This window comes from Silurus aristotelis, assembly GCF_946808225.1.
Source record: "Silurus aristotelis genome assembly, chromosome: 21".
Lineage (NCBI taxonomy): Eukaryota > Metazoa > Chordata > Actinopteri > Siluriformes > Siluridae > Silurus > Silurus aristotelis.
The window spans coordinates 13507465-13529988 of record NC_139594.1 but is presented as its reverse complement, the minus strand read 5'-3'; the positions used below and the strand labels follow the sequence as shown (position 1 = coordinate 13529988).

The 22524-nt window shown below is 38.3% G+C and overlaps 1 protein-coding gene across 3 annotated transcripts in view; it reads right to left on the bottom strand.

Moving 5' to 3' along the window:
- csmd2 (CUB and Sushi multiple domains 2) overlaps positions 1-22524 on the bottom strand; it is a 364389-nt gene that overhangs the window by 27883 nt on the left and 313982 nt on the right. For all 3 annotated transcript variants that reach the window (XM_083523463.1, XM_083523464.1, XM_083523465.1), the window contains exons 47-56: positions 22116-22304; positions 14524-14670; positions 12870-13058; positions 10982-11167; positions 10639-10833; positions 10178-10351; positions 9888-10061; positions 8948-9121; positions 1858-2046; positions 729-902 (exon numbers count right to left, since the gene is read on the bottom strand). In XM_083523463.1, the coding sequence (XP_083379589.1) occupies positions 729-902; positions 1858-2046; positions 8948-9121; positions 9888-10061; positions 10178-10351; positions 10639-10833; positions 10982-11167; positions 12870-13058; positions 14524-14670; positions 22116-22304 (1791 nt within the window). The remainder of the gene's footprint in view (positions 1-728; positions 903-1857; positions 2047-8947; positions 9122-9887; positions 10062-10177; positions 10352-10638; positions 10834-10981; positions 11168-12869; positions 13059-14523; positions 14671-22115; positions 22305-22524) is intronic.

Genomic DNA, 22524 nt, shown 5'->3' with positions numbered 1-22524 from the left:
AAAAAATCATAAGAGATGAATCCAGGATTCATTCGGCATAACAGAAACTTCGGACAAGAAAAAGAAAAATGTCGTTCTATTCATCTGTTCATCAGATAAACGGCCCTCTCCTGAGGCATTTACAGATGTTCACGAATGCTTCATCTGTCCACCTGGTTCTGCTTCACAAACAGCCGCAAATGCTATTGAGCAAATGGAGTAAATATTTCATGGACATCTGTCGTTTGCATTTCCTTATTGGCAAACACGCGCTTTAGATTCGCTATTTATTCAGACGCAAAATGAAATTCCGTAGTAAAATGGCCACCGCGATCCCTGGGAGCGAAAAAATGGCAAAGCTGCAATTTTTGAGAAATATGAATGTCATGAATTGTGACATTAACCTGTCAGGCTGGTTTTAGTGCACAGGATGAGGCTATGTGGTGGCATATCTGAGAGCCGTGTGGGGGCCATGGCTTTATAGTGCAGAAGGACAGCTCATAAGCTGACAGGCGTGTGGGGGTTCATGTAGCAGAGGATGGTAGGAGGAGATTAAAATAGGATATAGAGAGATGGTGCGCTCGGCCACCGGAGCACCATGGCGACTGATTCATGCTCTCTCTCTCTTTCATCTTTTGCAGACAATTCCCTGGGCTTTTGAAACTCCTGAACTTTAAATCATATTAAGAAATTAAAAATCGAAAATGTTAGAAAATTGTAGTATTGATTAAAAAGCCATAACAAGTTACCAGTACAATGTGGAGGTGAGCCGCTCCACTGGCCGTTCAGCTGGCACACTCGAGTGGTGTTGCCTACAATGGAGCGCTGGCCCATGCAGCTGTGGCGGATCACTGAGCCCAACGTTCTCCTCTCTCCCGAGATCTGTGTGTATGGGGGCATGCTGGGATGATCACACAGCACCACTGCAGCACAGGCATGTGGGAGAAAAACATAGAAAGAGGATGAATTTTGTTTCAAACAAATGTCAGAGCTGGTGCATACTGGTATCACATCATAGCATTACAAAAATAAAAAAGTCTGGTGCGGTTGTAGCGTCAACCTGATCTCATAAGATGAATGCGGGCATGGGAGGACAATCTGGCACAATTTTGAACTCTAAGTCTGACTGTAAATTTGTATATCTTTCAGAATGCATGAGCATGCATCTGTGCAAAAGAAAAGAATGATCACATTACGTCATTATTATGCCTCTTAAATAGCCTTCTTTTGGATTATACATTGACTACAATGTCATGTTTAATGATGTTTAAAGCATTGAATGGTTTCAGTTTAGAATATATTCATGATCTACTAAAGAACTATAGCCCATCCCGAGCACTTCATTTATCTATGGTTTGTTGACTGTTACTCCAAAGGGACAATCAGACACTGTAAGCTTTTCTTACACTAAGTGTCCACAATATCATTCAGAGATTCCCTGGAATTCCAGGTCTAAAGGTGCTTGCACACTTTATACTTAGAAAACACTTTTACTGTCAGTCTCTTAATGGTTGTTTGATGGTTCATTAGTCTTAAATGTCCCTCTGTACAAATATTAACATTTACATTCAAGTAATTATCTTTCACTTATGCAGAATGAATTTTATACCTCATTCATACAGCTGAGCAGCTATGAGGTTAAAGACCTGACTCAGGGCCTCAGGAGTGGCAACTGGTTTTGGATCTGATTTCAACTCATGACTTTTGGCTCCAAAGTGCAATCCCTTAACCACTAAGCTACAACCTCCACCAATCATTTTTCAAGACTTATCAAATATACAATGAATTCTTTATAAATATAATTTTGCTCATGCTAGTTATAGAGTAATTGTGGTTCAAAAAAATGTTATGCTGCGAAAACATATGCTAGAAGCTCACAGAGACACTTGGGTAGCGATTGATCCCAGGTGCCATCACCCTGGCATGTCAGAGTACTAGTGCCCAGCAGGTAGTATCCTGGATTGCATGTGTAAGAAACTGTAGTCTGGAAGCTGTAGCGGTGAGGCCCGCTGGGCAAGACCTGTCTCACGCTGTTCTCCACATGCCCAGGCTCTGTGCAGTTCACAACTGAGGGGAAAAAAAAAAGGAATATGATGGAGAAAAAAAGAAGATTAATTTGAATTACACCACATGCTAAGAGGATATTGATAGTAATAAGAATTAGTGTAAGATTGTGCATGATGAAGTAAACTCATATACGCATATGTGAGCACAAGAGAGAAAATGAGGCAAAATGAGGAGAGATTGTAAGTAAGACGAGTGTACAGTACTTGAGTAAAATAAAGAAATAGAGGCAGAAATTAGCTATATGTTTCTCCCTAATCAATCGTGCCCTGTGCACCCACCAGCCCCAAAAGCCCCCACTTTCTGATACCAACTGCGCCATATCAGATGGCATTGTATACCATGTCATAATCATTCTGGCATAAGAGGCTGACACTGTGGAGAAGAGAAGGGAGAAAAAACAAGCTCCGGCAGTGCAGCTGCCATTAAAATGCATGACAGCTATCATCAACAAGCCATTCGTCCTGCACTCGCGCACGGGCGAGGGGGCACTCGCGTCATTTCTCCTGCACTGACATGATGATGCAGACGTGTGAGAGTAGAGACAGATGGGGCCCTTTAATAGGAATATGCCCTTCTGCTGAGCAGGTAACCAGCTTACTGGGGTTCTACAGGGCAGCACCTGCTCCACTCTCCCTCGTCTGACAGTCTGGTGATTTGTTTACTACTTTTAGCTACTTTCACGAGTTCGGCTAATGCGGAAAACTACAAATCATGAGATGCGATGCAGGGGTAGGGATATTTATTTCCATTAAGTCGCTCGGTGGATAATTCACGCGAAAATGACAGGTTGTGCCATGAACATACGCAATGAAATAAATGTAGGATGTCTAAGTGAATTTGCACATACCTCAATAAACCTGACTCGTATACTGTATTCGTAAGCTTATTCAGCTGACTGGAAGATTTCTGGATATTATGCTTCCCTTTGTCATAATGCATTTCCACTACTTTATATTAATCAGGGCCAACTGGTTAACACCGAATGAACTTTGCCTGAATGTAGCAGCTTAGTCCCGACGACATTTTATGCTTCAGACCTTAGACACTTGAATGTATGTGATTGTGATGACCGAAACAAATAAAAGTAATAATGTGACCTACCCTGGGCGGAGAATAACTGCTGTATTAAAGGAGGGGCGTTAAAGTCAAACTGGGCCTTTGGATTTTATAAAATAGAAGTAATTTCAAGAAATGGAAACTGAATTTATTTGTAAATATTTACCGTATTTACCGGACTATAAGCCGCTACTTTTTTCCCATGTTTTGAACCCCGCGGCTTAAACAACGAAGCGGCTTATTTATGAATTTTTCCTGGGTTTTTCCCGGTTTCACAAACTTCAAGCCATAAAACTGAGCGACATAACATTAGACCAATTAAATTTCCGAGTGGAAACAAAAAAACGGACCTCACCTGTGTTCTGAGCTGCACGGTATCGGGAGAAAAAAAAATTTTTTTTTTAAACGCACGACGATGCCAAAAGATAAACTCCCGAGAGAAATAGTTGTGAAAGGAAGGAGAACGACAGTGAACAATGACTTTCTTGGTAGGCTATTGTTTAGATACAAGCCGTTGTAACGCGTTGAGTCTGGGTTAAGGGAGAGCTCGCTAACTCCAGTTGCAACAGAAATCATATAAGCACAGACAGGTTTCCAAAACTCGTGCTTTTTTATTTTTTAAAGTCACGGGTTACGGGTTAGTCAAAGAAACTTAGAAATGAGCATCAGAAAATAATAAGGACATATTCCTTGGTCTTGCACACATGCAGTAATAGCGGAAAAAATGCGGCGGCAGGCTATTCTCAAAATACTGCTCTGCTCTTAAAGGAGCCACAACATATTTCACCCGTTACACCGTGTAACAGACACTGTCTTTCGTTAAAGCCTGTGTGAAGTTTATTAGTTTCAGTGTAGACAGCTTATTTATGTTCAAAATAAAAATCTTTGTCAAATTCAGTGGGTGCGGCTTATATATGGGTGCGCTTAAAAGTCCGGAAATTACAGTATACACTTATCCAGCATTGAAAGATTTGTAACTACGTCCTAACATCCTAGGACATCTTGCTTCCCTTTGTCATCAGTGCACTTTGTCTCTTGTGCAGTTTCACAACGGGTTATGTGGCGCTTATCCAGTATCAGGCATTTCACGCACTGGAATGGCTGCTGTGGGCAGGGAACCACCACAACTGGGATCATAACTGGTGGACATACGGAGATCTTTAAAGCGTTTACACCATTCAAATATCTTACTGCGGCTATGCGCCTCATTCCCGCGCTGTGCTTGAATTCTTCTGTAGATATCCGTGAATTTTCTACACTTTCATTATAAAGAAACTTTATCGCCACACGCTGTTCCATGCAGCACTAATACTGTTGTCTGCCGTCTAGATTAACGGTCTCTATACTGTACCTCGATATGTGCGCCGCCTATCAGTAATAGGACACACTTGCCACTTACTACTTCGTGTTTTATACCGGTAACATTAAAAGTCTTGTTTTGACCTGAACGCCACTCGTACAAACCTTCATAAAAAATAAACAAACACCAAAATTTGTTTTATAGGTGAGAAAGAGACACATTTCTTTTCTTTTCACCCACAACAAAAGGTAACATATTCACACTCATTCAATTGATTTTAATTTACTTTTATTCATTCATTCATTCATTCATTTTCTCCCGCTTATCCGTAATTCGGGTCGCGGGGGCAGCAGTCTAAGCAGGCCCCCGCCTTCGACTGCTGCCCAATACTCACAGCACCGTCCCTTACGGTCCCTCCTGCAGGTGGTGAGCCCACGGGAAGGCGGCCCCACGTCACTCCGACGTCACGGACCTTGATATTTCCCTCGTAAGGGACCCCCGGAGCATAGAGGGTTAAGGACCTTGCTCAAGGGCCCAAGAGTGGCAGCTTGGCGATACCGGGGCTCGAACCCCAGACCTTCCGATCGGCAACCCAGCGCCTTAACCGCTGGAGCCACCACTCCCCCCCTTTACTTTTATTTGTTTTGTAAAATCCGAATGTGAATTAAGGTCTCTTGCCAGCCAGAGGCAAAAGTGGCAATGAAAAACTCACATGCATGGGAATGATTTTTCTGTATGGGCATACTCTGTAATCAAAAATACTGGAATGAATGCCAGACAGTCTTTATGATTACAGCAGCATTTCCCAGATACAAATCTGGAAATTGGTATGATGGCTTTATCTACTGTTATTCCTTTGTGTAAAAATGACACAATGCTAAAATACATATACATGTATGTAAAAATAGTAAATAAAACTGTAGTAGGAATAGTGTGCGGTAACCGGACCTCCAAACCACATTAGAAATTTTTATTGCGAGTGTTTTCAACAAAAAAAACAATATTTAATTATATTTACCCCTATAAATGTATTACTATTGAGCAAGCTAGAGGCAAGTGTAGCAAGACTCCCTGAGACAATATGAGAAAGAAACCTGGAGAGGCAACGGTCTCAAAATAAGGAAATTTCAAAATATCCAACAACATTAAAAACCCACAAAGCTCTTTGAAAACAGTGAAGATGACAGAGCACAAGCAATTTATTATCAATGTAGTGAACTAATGTAGTAAATATGGCAAACAAAAGAAATTCAGAGGTTACCTTTCCTTTTCAAATCATCCTTGTCCCTAGTTGACACACATCGAATCATGTTTTTTTATGAGTCATTTTCTGAAGAAGAGACCAAATTCTGAATAGCATCGTTATTTTAAAAAGTATGTTCTTAACCTAGAGTTTGGTCCCTTGCAATTTCAAAATGTGATAAATGCACAAATGGAAATGTGCTCACATTTTCCATTAGCTTATGCTGATCAAGGTTTATATTGGCACCAGAGATGGAATTAGAGAGAAAAGGAAAGAGAGAATGACAATTAAGTGTTAAAAGACATCCAATTTATCTCTTCCTGAGCACAATTGGATATTAGAATCGTTTTAGCCTCTGGCCACTGGCCATTTGAGAGAGATGGATCATTTTTTTTCCCAGCGTGGCTGTAGACTTATCAGTGTGGTTTTAAGAGGCCATTTTGAAGATGGCAGTGGCTTGGGCTGACACAAATTGGTGCTGATTAGCAGGGCTATGAGGGGCTTTCTGAATTATTGATGCAGCTCACAGCTTGTGCCTTTCTAGGCAAGCACCTCTTCACCCATTAGCTGTGATTCTGCTGCTCTCAGTGCTAATGACAGAACATGATGGAAGAGAGATGGGTACAGAACACCAAACCACTTTAAGTTCCCTCAGCAAGAGTAAACACACATGCACATTCACACTGAATGGGATCATGAGAAGAAAGAGGAAACACAACTTAAGCTTATAATTAAAAGGATAAACCTGACGAAATAAACAGTGAAGGTGGTAATCCTCTTATACATCTGTATTTTTTTTTATCTGTCAACACCTTCCCGTCACATCACCCAGGCTCAAACTGTGGTCTTATGACAGTGTAGGTATTATAACCAGGGTAATTGTTTTTTTTACCTAGTTATATAACATCCATTTTAACATACAAATATTTCTAAATCCTTTTCTCTGAAACTAAACAGAATAAAAAAAATAAAAAAAAACTTGAAAGATGATGTCTGTTTTTCTGTTAAGTCTTCAGATTTCTAAAGTTGCCTCACTGAAAGCACCACTCCTCATCTTTGATAGGTCAAATCATTTAATATGTCAGGAGCCGTCAGTGGCTGTGGCTCAGTGTCTCTCGGTTGTCAGCATTAGGATACGGCCCATCTCTGATCTGCCACTGTGATTCAGCCTGCTGCTTTAACCAAATATAGACAGGTACAGATAGATAGAAAGCCAGACAGAGAGCCAAACAGATGGAGGAATAGATGAATGGACTGACAGACAGACAGGCAGCAAGCGAGAGACAGAAACTCAGACAGATAGATGAACAGAAAGACAGACAGACTTATACACAGACAGATGGAGAAATACATGAACAGACAGACGGACGGACGGACAGACAGACAGACATAGATAGACAGATAGACAGATAGACAGATAGATAGATAGATAGATAGATAGATAGATAGATAGATAGATAGATAGATAGATAGACAGACAGACAGACAGACAGACAGACAGACAGACAGACAGACAGACAGACAGACAGACAGACAGACAGATAGATAGATAGATAGATAGATAGATAGATAGATAGATAGATTTTGCTCTTCTTGCCCTTTCTACAATACAGCACTATCAACAGTATCACTTTGGTATGTGCACAGAGACAAAGACATGTGCAAGTCTTTAATAGTTCACCTCAGACTGGCCCAGCTCATAGCACTGCATGACTTTTGAAATTACAAGCCTCAACATATTTAGTGTCTTTAGTGTCTCGAGGATCTGTTCATTATATTTCATGGACAAAAACTCTCATTTGTTTGCTTATGCATAACATGTCTCTGAGCCATGACTGTTGCACCACTGGGGACTTACACTTATGCCATACTTCTCCAGTCAGGTCATTTTGAACATGACTTTGTCAATTTATGCCTTTTAAAAAAGAAGGGTCCTTCTCTTTTAAAGGAAAACATAAGCAAAATATGTGGTATTAATGAGTTTAAGCTGTTTGCTTGAATCAGCAGGTCAAAAGCCTACATGCCAGAAGCTGCTGTATTTAAGTCCTTAGTGCTATTCATATGCTATTCTTTGAAACAATACACTTAACTGGACCAGTATAGCAGAAAATATAGACATTGTATTTGTAATGTCCTTTTTATAGTATTATACAGTCATTTGAAATTGTTTCTTAATCTCAAATGACTCTATAATAATGTAAAAAGGACATTACTCATAATCTTACATTCTAGTGCTCATGTTAATTCTCACTCTCCAGTGTTCTGTATTGTTTAAAGATTTATAATCACACTCTTGATATCACCCAAATAAGGATGGGTTCCCTTTCTGAATCGAGTTCCTCTCAAGGTTTCTTCCTCATAACATCTAAGGAAGTTTTTCCTTGCCTCAGTCACCATGGCTGCTCATCAGGGATAAATACACATCATTCACCTTAACCGTTAAATTCTGTAAAGCTGCTTTGAGACAATGTCCATTGTGAAAAGCGCTATAGAAATAAACTTGACTTGATATCAGACAACTTTTAACTCCACATGCCCTCAGCCAAGTTCTGCTCTGAAGAAAACTGGCTACTCTAAATGTATCCTGGTGAAACAAGCCCGAAATCTCCCTCTGCAATGCTGGCAACATTAGATAAGATTCAATTCTTTTTAATGTTTGTGTTTACAGACCGACACACTCAAGCGTTTTTCTTGTCACACAAAACACACCTTTGAGCAAGCAGCTCTATATTGAAGCACCAATAAGAACAATAATCCCAATGTAGTTCTGGAGTAATACAGATATAAGACTCAGACTCTATGTTACTAAACAACAAAAAAAAACCTGCACAGTGTTCTTACATGTACAGTTTCACTGCATCTGCATGCTTTTCGACAGTAGTACGAAACAAAAAAACCCAGAGGAAACCCAGACAAATGCATTGAGAACAAGAGGAACACTAGAGCTGTTATGCTACACTACATTGTGCCATGCAAAGTTTTCTTATGGCAGCCTAAAGGTTCTTTCAACATTAAAAGAAACCATGGAGGAGATAAGAACATACAAAATATGGATTACCTCTCAGCAAAGATCCAAAAAGTGAGAGTTCTTAACTATTCTTAGAGTCCTTAAGAACCATGTACAGCAAAAAGGAAACCTCTTGTACTCCCAAAAGTCACTGGCTGATCCAAACTTACTTCATCCCAGATGTGCTATAGTTTATGAATGTTTCATAGCAGCACTAGATGATACGCTTTAAAATGGATGAGAAAATAATGAGCTAAGACCTAAAATAGGACTTAAATCACTTTATTGTACTCACTTCTACATCTGGGCAAGGAGTTGCTCCACTGTCCATTGGGTTGGCAATGAGACTTAATGGCCCCCTGTAAGACATAACCGGTATTGCAGGCAAAGCGAACAATGTCATTGAGGTTGAAGTGTGCTCCCTGGGTCAGACCATTGGCAGGATTTCCTGGATGTCCACATGTGATAGCTAGAAAACACCAGAATAAAGACAGAGGGTTATTATTACTACTATTTGTAATACTACTACTACTATTAATATTATTAATAATAGCAATAAAAAACAATGTATTTTTTAGGAGCTTTGAAGTTTCCTTCAAAGTGGATATACACTAAATGGACAAAAGTATTGGGACACGTGACCTTTCCTGCCATATGTGATTCTTCTCCAAACTGTTACCACAAAGCTGGAATTACACAATTGTATAGGATGTCTTTGGCTGCAGTATAATAAAACGTTGCATTCACATGTTCTTGGAAACCCAATCCTGGGCATGGCAGTGCCCCTGTGCACAAAGCGAGCTCCATGAAGATACACTTTATGATAATGAGTGGCCTGCTATAGAGCTCTGATCTCAACCTTACTGAACACCTTTGGGATGATCTGAAACACTGACTGCACCCCAGCTACATCAGTACCTGACTTTACTAAAACCCTTGTGGCTCAAATTGAGACTACAAATGTGGAATACAATGCTCAAAAAGCACATACCATACTTATGACCAGGTGTTCACAAACTTTTGGCAATACAGTGTATGTATGTTCCTTTGCTTGCAGTACATATTGAAAAGCTTTGCAAGTCTTTTTATGTATTGACTGTATGGACAATAGAGTCAAGTCACTTGGCTTTTGCTGTCATTTTATTTATACAAAATTGATATACAGACACTGCTGTTAAAATATTTTATTGCACCTGTGATTTATAGATCAAGTGTTTTATTAAAGCAGTACTTACGGACACAAACAGGTGGTTTCCCAGACCAGCGGTGATCTTGCTCACATATGCGCACGGAAACTCCAATAAGTCTGAACCCAGGGTTACACTGGTAAACCACGCTGCCCCTGTAATTATAGTTCTCTCCAATTATCTGCCCATTTACTATAGGGTCAGGAGAGCCACAGTGCCCAGCTGAGGAGAAAAAAACAAGTGCATAAAGACATTAAAAAAAGAGATCGCTCTGACAGCCACAAAAATGAACTCGTTTCAAAGCTAAACGGCTGCTTGAAAAAGCATCGTGGCCTTACCAAGACACTGGACTTCCGATCCACTCCACAAGCCATTGGCCATGCATTCTCTCACCCTGGAGCCCACCAGAGTGTAACCAGTGTTACAGGAGAAAATAGCCGTGGCTCCGAATACAGTCAGTGTACCAATCTTATTTCCATTCGGTGGGGTTCCAAGATCTCCACAGGAGATAACTAGAGGAAGATGAACAGGTGTTGTCTTCCATTAACAGATCCAAGGATGCAGGACAAAGTGTCTTCAACAAAGTAATTGTACCTTTTTCGATATACTTTGATTCTAGAAAGCAACATTTTTAATATTTATGCACTCTATACAAATCGATCTCCAGAAAAAATTGTATCTCTGAGATTGTTAAAGTCAGGTTAGGTTTTGAACTACTTTTATCATTACCATTATACAGTATTATCTATACGGCCTGCACTTTACTCAGCCACAAACCAAACAGAATAAAAGTGCTCACTTTCACATGCAGGTCTGGGTTCAGGGTAATCCCAGGTGCTGTTGGCCTGGCAACGAATGACCCTTTGACCCTTGTAGAAGTACCCGGGGTCACAGGTGAGCATCATCATGGCCTCATACTGATTCTGCATGCCATAGATAAGCCTCCATCTCCCGTGTTCTACCGCCGAGTGGCCGATGTCAGGGCAGGTGACAGCTGGGGGGCACGCATCAAACTTTACTTTAAAACATCTGTCAGTGGATGCACTAGCTTGTAAAATATAAATGACTTCTTTCTCGGGCTTTAAGGCGTTAAATATAGCCTTGATAGGAAACTTTAGATATTTTATCAGTTGTTAGCTTACGTATGCAGCGGGGTGGTGTTTCTATGGGACTCCACCTTCCTGACTCTTGACAAACAGTTGATACAGGTAAGGTGTTAGCCAGCCGGAAGCCTGGGTTACATTTGAATGTCACCCTTGAACCGAGAGTGAAATCCTGACCAACCACACTGCCATTCACTGGAGCCATGGGCATTCCACATGATACCACTGTGTGTGACAGAGAGAGAGAGAAACAGACAGACAGACAGATAGACATTAATACAGTCTCCACTAGCAATTATGGTTGCACTACATGCTGCGGATGATCAAAGATGACAAAGTGAATAGACAACTCTAATAACATCAGAATGTAGACAGCTGAGTTTATAATGGGCTGTGCGGTGTTATTAGCAAATAACAAAGTACTCTGCACTTGTCGGACAAACGGCTTTGATCTATTGAGTTTTAAAAATCTTTAAAAGATATTGTATGCATAATGTTTATAAAAATAAGATGTGACGTTGTTGGCTGAATGACTCGCTGAGTAATCCCTGTATATTTTGAATTGCCTGTAGATATAAATTAAACAATGAATAAACTGATTTGAATACCCTGACTTCATCTTCAGTAAGAATTTAACACTACCCAGGCTTATGGTGTAATAGGAACCTATCTACTAACACTAAGTGGGAATATATCCGGAATGGGACAGCGGTCTATAACAAGGCAGTACTTATGGCCCCATTCACACTTATTCACACTGAGGATAGGTTATAATAGCTACTACCTACTTGCATGTCCTCTTAGGCAGGGGTGCCCAATAAATCGATCGCGATCTACCGGTCGATCACAAAGGTAGTGTGGGTAGATTCAATGACATAAAAAATATATGCCGTTTTATAGTAGGTAGATCATTTTGACTTTTTATAAGTAGCTCGCATGCTTTAAAAGAGTGCACCCTTGATCTAAGGAAACTAAAGAACCTAGGAGGAAACACACATGGGCATGTAAAGTACATGCACAAACCTCCAAACAGACACAGGCTTGAACCCGATTATTACCATTTTTTATTATTTTATTCTTATTTTATTATTTAATTATTATTAACATGTTCATAAGCATGTTAGATAAATTCTGAGTCTCTCTAGAGGACTGCGTTATACATTTAGCCTTAACTGTAAGGGCTATAGACCCTGAGAAACAACAAACTTTTTTTTTTTTTTAAACATTTAGAATCAGAGTGAGCACAGATCCAGGTATTGTTTGTCATAATTGTTCTCGTATTTGTATGTCAAGTGTTAATTTCAAAATAATACAGTTAGATAAATAGTGATATATAAAAATATATAATAGAACAATTTATAGTAAAAAAAACATATAGATGAATATATAGTTGTATTGTGTTCAACTGTACTGTATTTGGGTTTTGTATATTATATGCAGACACACACACACATAGTGCACACTATGGTTATAAAGCATCTTTTTTTCAGTACAAGCAGGAGTTTGAGGCAGTTGGATAGGGATGAGTTTAATCCAAATGTGAGATTACACCTGTATATAGATTCGAAGCACCTGCTGTTTGCTGTTGCTGTTGTAAAGCGGGACAAAGAAGAATCATTCCTGCCTCATTTTCCCTGCCTTACATCATTCTCTTTTTCTCAGAGAAAGACAGGTGTGCACTCAAAATCTATTATTCTAAATCACTACAGTAGCAATCTAAGGTGAAATACCCTTTGATTGTTTCTTCACGCATAAGCAGGCGAGCGTAAGAAATGCATGCGGGGAACAGAACTACACTTTGAATAGAGTCCAATGCCGAATAAAGAGAAATACAGACTGAAAATTCAAAACACACAAGATCTAAATATAATAAGAAATAATGTGGATGACAGAACTAAATAATCCTGGGTGAATAGGTTGAGCCCACCTTGGCACAGGGGAACCGGAGCATTCCACTGGTAGATGCCTTGTGGGGTACGGGTGCAGGTGGCACTGCTTTGGCCAATCAAGCGGAAGCCCTGGTCACAGTTGAAGCGCAATGTACTGCCCAGCTTGGTGCCTGTCTGGCTGTGCACTGAGCCATTCACTGGAGAATTAGGTGTGCTGCAGTAAGCCGCTATAACAAACACAGATACATACAAGCTAAAGGGAACATACCTGAAGGTTTAATCAGTTGGAAAAATTTACAAATTTGACATCCATCTTTTACTTGCTCAAAGTATTTCACTCAACAATGTCCTTTAGATCAGCAGCTGAATTATTAAAAAAAATCTTTGACTTACAAATCAGATAAATAAGAATATTATACTAAACAAAAAGAAAGTATATTAGTACATTAGTACATTATTAATCTTTACTATGATTTTACATCGCTATAAACATGCTAATTCCCCACCCAGAGCTAATCTATTACTCCTGGGATTCAAAAACTTTTAGATACTCCAACAGATAAGAATTGAGAATTTAAAATAAAGCAAAAGAAAAAGTTATGGAACAGTAGGATTCGCTTCAGGTTTTATGAGTGGAATTGCTCTCCAACAAACTGCCCTGATGAGACAGAAAATGGAAAGGTCTCAAGTGAACCACTCATCCATTAGCAGCAATGAGTAGGATCTTGGAAATGGGGCCAATTTGGGAAATTACAACTGTAGTGTATGGCATTAAGTAAAACTTCCAATGGAGTGGCAAAATTGTATGACTCAGTATGGTGCTGGACTGAGAGCGGTAGCTGAAAGGGGCTCTGACAGTGGAAGTAAAGGCTAAAAGTGGCCTTCAGCCTCTCCATTCCCTATACAACCATACATGGTTTATACCTTCACAAGCAAAAATCTAATGCCTTGGGCCTTGCGTTCAATGAAATCAAAATGAATACAAATCTCAATGTCACCTTCATGCCTTTTTTCCCCCTTGTTGGTAGCAAAATCTATCAAGATTTAGATCAATCTCCCTCCCTATTTTCGCTGTTCCTCTCAACACCTTAGGAAAAAGCGTGCACACTAATCAGGGTCAGTCACTCACCACAATGTGTTAATGCACAAGAATGACTGGAAGTATGGGTGTGAAAAAGGAATAAAAAGAAGCATAATGAGTTAGAAGGAGTTTAGAAACTTGCTACAACTGATAGCCAGCCTGTAGAGATAAAAGATGGATCATTAAAACAAACAGTAGAATATTTAGAATCTGGCTTGCCATCTGTTTTCTTCCCAAGGTACTCTAGCAGGGTGGTCCATATTGAGAATTCAAACCTGTATGCTAGTGCCACTAACTCAGCCTGCCACTGATCTGGCTATCAGAACTCCATCAAGCATGAAAAGAGCAAGGAAAACTAAAGATGCTTTCAGCAGGAGAGAACTGGTCCCACTGTGTGAGAGCAGCAGATGATTAGTCATCCTTCTGAAACTGATAATCATCAGCCTTCTGATGATAAGAAGCATACGGAAACGCTTTAAATATTTACACAACAATACATCATACAGAATGCAGCAGGTGTCACCAGTACCAGCCACTACATCTCGAATCTGAGGGGATTGAAAAAGAATATGTGCATCAGCACTGAGAATCAGCGTCGTTCTGTAGCTCACCTGAGTAGCGGATTCGAAAGCCTTTGTGACTGGAGGTGTGATCAAACGACCAGTGCAGGTAGACTTTGTTGGAAGAGCTGGTGATGCTCAGTGGGGAGGAGTAGTTCCCACTTAGTGTAATAAGAAGAGGACTCTGTCTAGACGGACCTTAAAAGAAAAACAAAGATATAATTATAACACAAGAGAGCTACATTTTTGAATAAATAAATATATTTTTAGCACTTTACAAATAATTCAAACAAATCTATTTTAGACTTTATGTACAAAATATTGTCCAGCAAGAATACAGAATAGTAAGTATAATGTAGTACAATATAGTAACTATAGTATAGCACATATAGTAAAATGGTATCATCTAATATAGTAGTATATTAAAGTATAGTGTAGCATATCAAGTATAGTATAGCACAATATATTAAGTATAGTATAGCACAATATAGTAAAATATAGTAAGTATAGCATAGTACACTAGTATTGTATTGTGTAGCATAGAATAGTATTGCATAGTATAGTATGTACACTATACTACTATACTATACAATACTATACTATGTTACACTATACTATACTTACTATATTTTACTATATTGTGCGATACTATATTTAATATGCTGCACTATACTATACTATTCTACACTATACTAACTATATTTGACTACATTGTGCTATACTATATTTAATATGCTGTACTATACTGTAACACTATTCTTTACTATACTACTATATTATACTACACTACACTATACTGCTATACTATACAATACTTACAATATTTTACTATATTGTGTAGTATAGTAGTATAGTACAGTATAGTCTAGCATGGTATAGAATAGGGCTGCATATTAAATACAGTATAGCACAATATAGTCAAATATAGTAAGTATAGTATAGTGTAGCATAGTATAGTAGTATAGAGTAACAGTATAGTATTGTATAGTATAGTAGTATAGTACAGTATAGTGTAGCATAATATAGTATAGTGCAGAATACTGAATATAGTATAGCACAATATAGTAAAATATTGTAAGTGTAGTATAGTATAGTATAGTATAGTATAGTATAGTATAGTAGTATAGTACAGTATAGTGTAGCATAGAATAGTATAGTGCAGCATATTAAATATGATATAGCACAATATAGTATAGTATAGTATAGTATAGTATAGTATAGTATAGTATAGTATAGTATAGTATAGTAACCTTAATGGGCTGGGGTCTTATTGAAAAATTAATCACTAATCTGCTCTAATATCTGAAATGTATTATTTTCCTATTACAGCATGTTCTAAAGCATTTTATTCTTATATGTTCTTGTTTTGTAGCATAGCAGTATGAGACCAATTAAGAATAGAAGGAACTACCACAATCCATATGATATGTATTATCAAAATATTTGTATGTGTTTCTGTTTTGGCTTGTGTAATGTCTCCAAACATGTCATTCTTTTTTTTTTACTTCTCTCAAAAAGTATGATGTTCAGCTAAATATGTACTCTTTTGTTCTGAAAACCTACTTATTACAAAACTCCATAAATCTTATATAAATGTCTCCTTACTTTCACATATCTGTATCGATGCTTATAGGATTTTGTTGTTAAATTATATATTTAGATTTTAGAATTAAACAACATTATGGTATACGTTTGCTTATACAACGTCCACACCAGCTAGAAACATGTTGTCTGTGTGCTACTTACTGATACAGCCTAGCCTAAACTATAATTAATATTTACATCCTTGATTATACTTTAACTGAGTTCAAGTGTTGTTAGTTCTATGTGTTTATGAGAAGATTCCAAATAAGCAGCCTGTTCTTGTGCTATAAGATTTTTTGTCCAGCAACATGCTGATGTTTCTAAATATGGAAGGCCATTTAAATGAATGAAGTCCTGAAAGCAATTACAGTGTTATTTTAGTCAGAGTCTTTTCCTAGTAATTTACCAACACAGCTGAGAGAAAAACCTAATAATTGTGCTGTTTCTATAGCTATTTTGACTTTATGCATTCCACCTACAGAATAAAAAAACTTAACTTCTGTGTGCCATCATAAGAAATTTTTTTTGTCATTGTTGATAGTTTCCTGTTGCTTAGCAACAGTCTTTCATTGACTATAACTGTTTAAATGAGATTGCAGGTTCACGTTTTTCAAGTCGAAAAGCGCCAATTCATAAATTCCATTAGAATGCAAAAATATGATCAGGAGCAGTGAGCGAAACCTGATCTACTTCAGCTGTGTCTTAATATATTAATACACACCTGTCAGCTAATCAGTGTAAAAATGTATGTTCATTTTCATTAACTGCATTTCTACATTTTAATACTAAATGATAATAGCGGTATTAAAACTTATAAAACTTATATACTCTATATACTATATAAGTTACTGCATGGAACCTTTATCACCGCGTGCACAGGGGCACTTTCTAAAACATTTACATTTGCGGCATTTAGCAGACGCTAAATTCTGATAAACAGAAGAAGTCCACTATCTCTAGAGCAACAGATTTTCCACTAGCCTAACGTGTCGTGTTTAGAATGGCTGGAACTGGACTTGTCTGGCAGGTTATATTTGGCACTAAATGATGGAAGTCACTAACTGCTCAGCTCAGAGAAACATACAATGTTGTAATCACTGGTAAGCATGCCAGCCGCTTAAGGTGCAGCCCACACTTTGCCCAAATGCCAAGCAAACACACATAGCAGCCGAGAAGATTTTTCAGCCATTAAAATAGAGTGTGTTTCTGTTCAGACACAACCATTCATTGAGCCTCACTTAACTCTACCTTTACTCTTTCTTCACTTTCACTTTGGTATGAAATGCAGCTCGTAGATCATTCATGCTTGGCTGGGTTTTAAACGCACACACACACACACACACACACACACACACACACACACACACACACACACACACACATGCACACAGTGTGGCATGAATACAAATACCGTATATATGTGAAATGACTGTAAAACAGACATCAATGGAAAAAACCTTCACTTAACAGCTATTGGATCAAGTATAGCATTCAATCTGAGAAGTATTCAAATTGCAGTGTGCTTTTCTTTTTTATATCTGGCTCGTCTACACAAAGGAAAACGTTTTATTTATTTTCCAAAGTCGCAGCTTGTAGACACCCCTAAAACCAATCCCTAACAATAATCCCTAACCTTAACTTCTAACCCCTAACCATAACTCTAACCACTATCAGTAACCCCTAAACATAACTATAACCACAATCAGTAACCCATAAACATAACCATAACCACTATCAGTAACCCCTAACCATATCCCTGACCACTAACATTAACTCCTAACCATAACCCTGACCACTAACAGTATACTTATACTATAACCCTGAAAACTATCAGTAACCCCTTACTGTAACCTCTTACCATAACCCTAACCACTATCTGTAACCTATAAACATAACCCTGACCACTAACAGTAACCCCTAACATAACCCCTAACCATGACCCTAACCCTAACCACTAACAGTAACCCATAAACATAACCATAACCCTAACCACTAACAGTAACCCCTAACCATACCTCTGACCACTAACCCTAACCCTTACCCTGACCACTTACAGTAACCCCCTGAACATAATTTTGACTAATAACAGTAACCCCTAACTATAACCCTAACCCTAACCACCATTAGTAACCCCTAATGATAACCATAACCCTAACCACTAACAGAAACCCATAACCCTAACCACTAACAGTAACCCATAACCCTAACCACTAACAGTAACCCATAACTCTAACCACTAACAGAAACCCATAACCCTAACCACTAACAGTAACCCATAACTCTAACCACTAACAGTAACCCATAACTCTAACCACTAACAGTAACCCATAACTCTAACCACTAACAGTAACCCATAACCCTAACCACTAACAGTAATCCCTAACCATAACCCTAACCCTGACCACTAACAGTAATCCCTAACCATAACTCTAACCCTGACCACTAACAGTAACCCATAACCCTAATCACTAACAGTAACCCAAAACTCTAACCCTGACCACTAACAGTAACCCATAACCCTAATCACTAACAGTAACCCAAAACTCTAACCCTGACCACTAACAGTAACCCATAACCCTAATCACTAACAGTAACCCAAAACTCTAACCCTGACCACTAACAGTAATCCCTAACCATAACTTTTACCCTAACCACTAATAGTAACCCCTAACCATAACCCTGACCACTAACATTAACCCCAAAACATAACTCTAACCCTAACCACGAACATTAACCCCTAACCATAACCGTTAACCATAACCCTAACCCTGACTCTAACCCTAACCACTAACAGTAACCCCTAGCCCTAACCGTGACCACTAACATTAACCCCAAACCATAAACCCTCAACATACAGTTAACACCTAACCCTGATCAGGACCTCAACCCTAAAACAATATATGCACACAATAGTTTGGTTTAACTGTAGGCATAGCGTTAATTAAATACATTTCTAATAAAAAAAATGGTCTATTATCACATCTCACACATTCTATTTCAGAGTAAATATATATTTATACAAGTGCTCACAAACAAAAGCCATCTCATCATCATCATCTTAAATGAACAGTTAAACCAGTTCGCACTTATTATTCCAAATATACAGTACATTAACAAACCAAAGATTTTAGGCCGTATAAAAATGTAACATTTCTGTTATCTGTCTCATAATGGCACCTGACGTTAAACAAATTAGTCTCAGCATCGGTCTGTCTACTGGTTGCCAGATAGGCACAAATGCACCAATGTAAGAAACATGCTTGAACTCAGGTGCTTGAAGTAGGTGAAAGTCTAAATTTCCTCCTGAAGACACAGCATGAATATGTGTGTGGTGTAATAGATTGGTATCCTAGGATATGCACAAAATGCATCGAGAGCCTGACAAGGATAAAACAGATACTGACGAATACATTTCCATCCACATTTTAATTTCCGTAATGCTTTTTTTGACCTTCGGCTTTGATGTCTAACTATCCGTATAAAATTTGGAAAGAAAGTACCAATAGAAGAGAACAGAAAAACAAAAAAGCACTCTATCGAGTTCCATTTAGGTAGCTTCAGAGGCAAGCTAAACGCTATAGGCACGGTGCAATGTTTTAGTGAGAGCACAAAATTGGTAGAAATGTGCTCAATCCATTTAAACATTCCAAATAATCAAAGAAGACAGGAACAAAGAAAGAAGAGTGTTGATTGCGAATCTTTTCCTCTGTCGCCACTAAACACTGATCTTTTCTTGCTTTAATGGCGTCTAAAATGTGCTGACCCTCTGTGTATGTGCACTGACCTGTTGGCTCTCTAATCCAGTTTCTAATCTTACCCTAAATGGGAGCATTTTGACCCACAGCTTGGGCCATGACCCGCTGGCTGCCTTTATGCCATTCTTACAGACTAAAGCAATTTTCACTGCCTTTTCAAGTTTGGATGTCATTGTGTGACTGTGTGATAAGGCAGCCGTCTCTTCTACCTGTCTCCTGTGGATCACAAGGACACTACTACCCCAAACATGTGCTGCAACTTGGCATATTCACCCAACAGGCTTTGTTCATTTAATTTTTCATTAATCATATGTTACAGGAACAACTTGTATATGTGATGTACTGTATTTATAGCACTTCCATCCACTTTTTGATATAATGTCTGCTCTAGATGTTAATTGTATATTATCCAATTCTTGAATATAAAGGTGTTGATTAATTTTTGATTGATAAAGAATTTTTGCAAGATATGATTTTTGGCATATTAATGTGCTTGTTCTGTCTCTAGGAACAGCTTACACATAAGTCTTGTGGAGCTAAATCTGTCAAACAATATATATAACATAAATTTTGTAAATTATGATATTATTAATTTAAGAAGCCGATTATGTAGAATCTATTTACAAAAAGATGCCTTTGTAACAGTCGGTTTCTGCCACGGCATTACATGGAAAAGTTTTGTAAACTTTCCTAAGACAGCGATGGATAATTGATCGGTACATACATTCAAATCCATAATTCATATTATCAAATTCAAATCTGTAATACACAGAATCTTAATCAAGTCAGGCAGTGGGTCAGGCTCAGGTGTTCAAAGGATGAGATAGTGATGGTGACATAAGAAAATTAACTTAAGTTAGAAATTGCAAACATAAATCAAACGGCTTATGTGAAAAAAAAATACTGAATGAAGACAGGGATATTGTTGTGTGGGCGCTTATAATGTGTGTGTTGGTTATTTAATTCACGTGTGTAACCAATAATCAGGTGCACGCCAGCATGTAAACCAGAAGCTGTCAGAGGTTGGTGGTTCCATGAAATTCTGGAGTAAGAACGGGCACTTTTGAGGATGGATTGGACTGTAGTTAATGTCAACAGTCTGCTACTTCGACTCAGGACTACTTTTCGCTTCTAATCATCATCACTGTACCCCGCAACATCATATATCTGCTATAAATGGACATTTGGTGGAACCCAGATGAGGATGGGTTCCCTCTTGAGTCTGGTTCCTCTCAAGTTTTCTTCCTTATGCCATCTCGGGGAGTTTTTCCTTGCCACAGTCGCCACCGGCTCAATCATCAGGAACAAACTTACTTATAAAGAACATATTCACTTTTAATCACCACATTATCTGTGTAAAGCTGCTTTGAGACAATGTTCATTGTTAAAAGCCCAATACAAATAAAAATGAAAGAAAGGAAAGGAAAGAAAGGTTCATGGTGGGAGTTCAGAGTGGAGGGAGGAAGTTGTGCTTTCGGGATTCTTGTATACATTTTATTAACTTACTTTGCAAGTAGATGACAAAAAAAAAAAGAATTTAGCTTGCAGATGTTCAAAAATGAAATGCAACTATAAATTGTTAATATCAATCAATCAATTAAAAATGATGGAATTTGGCAAATATTTGGGATAAGAGGATTTCATGGCATGTTGCATTGGACTTTGGATCCAAAGGTCATGAGTTCAAATCCCAGCCACGCCAAGCTGCGACTCCAAGGCTGTTAACCCCATAGCTGATAAGTTTTATGAATGAAATAAATGTAAGTCGCTCTGGATAAAGGTGTCTGCCAAATGCCATAAATGTAAATAGATCACAATATTATGGAATTTATTATTTTTCTGTAACAACACAACCTAACGTGTTATTTCTCAATTAACTTTCTTCCTGCCTAAATTTAAAATCATGACCATTTTAGCAAAAAAAGAATAAGTAAAAATAGCATATTATTAGTACTGATATATTCAATTCAATTTAACTTAACAATGAACACAACTTTACAAAATTAAACAGACTGTGCACTTTTTTTGCATCAAAAATTAGACCCTAAATGTTTATCCTTAATGAGTGAGCCAGTGGCAAAAAAAAAAAAAGCTAAGGAATTACTCACTGAGATGGTACGAGGAACAAACGGAGTCTCAAAAGAAAAGCCATACCCATAATTTCATCATTTTTGAGGTTATCAGCTGTTTGCTGATGGAGACTTGAATGCAAAACCGTTCATGGCAACAGTAGCCCTAAGTCATTATAGCTAAATGTTTATATTATATGTTGGGATTAAAGCCAAACCCCTTTAAAACACCCACCATCAAAGATTTCAAGCTCATCAAACTGCCTGCTGGTCTGAAAGTGTTCAATAGTGAAAGAGATGTTGTAGCCTGGTTCCACCTTCACTACCCAGGAGCACGACTCAAAGTGTGGGAAGCCGTTGCCTGGTGACTGACTCAAAATGACTCCTGTCGAGGCTGTCAGCACCTCATTCATTGGACACATAACTAGAAGGATCAGAGAGAGAGAGAGAGAGAGAGAAAGAGGGTTAGGGTTAGATTCAATTTACTAATACATGAAAAAAATTCTAGTCCTGCAAAAGAATTCAAATCACATAAACATCAATAGACTCATGATGTCTAGACCAGGGAGGTTGGAGGAGGCAGTCAATTCTGGGTTTAAAAACATAAGGGACAGATTTATAAAAGGGTCAATGTTAAATGGTGA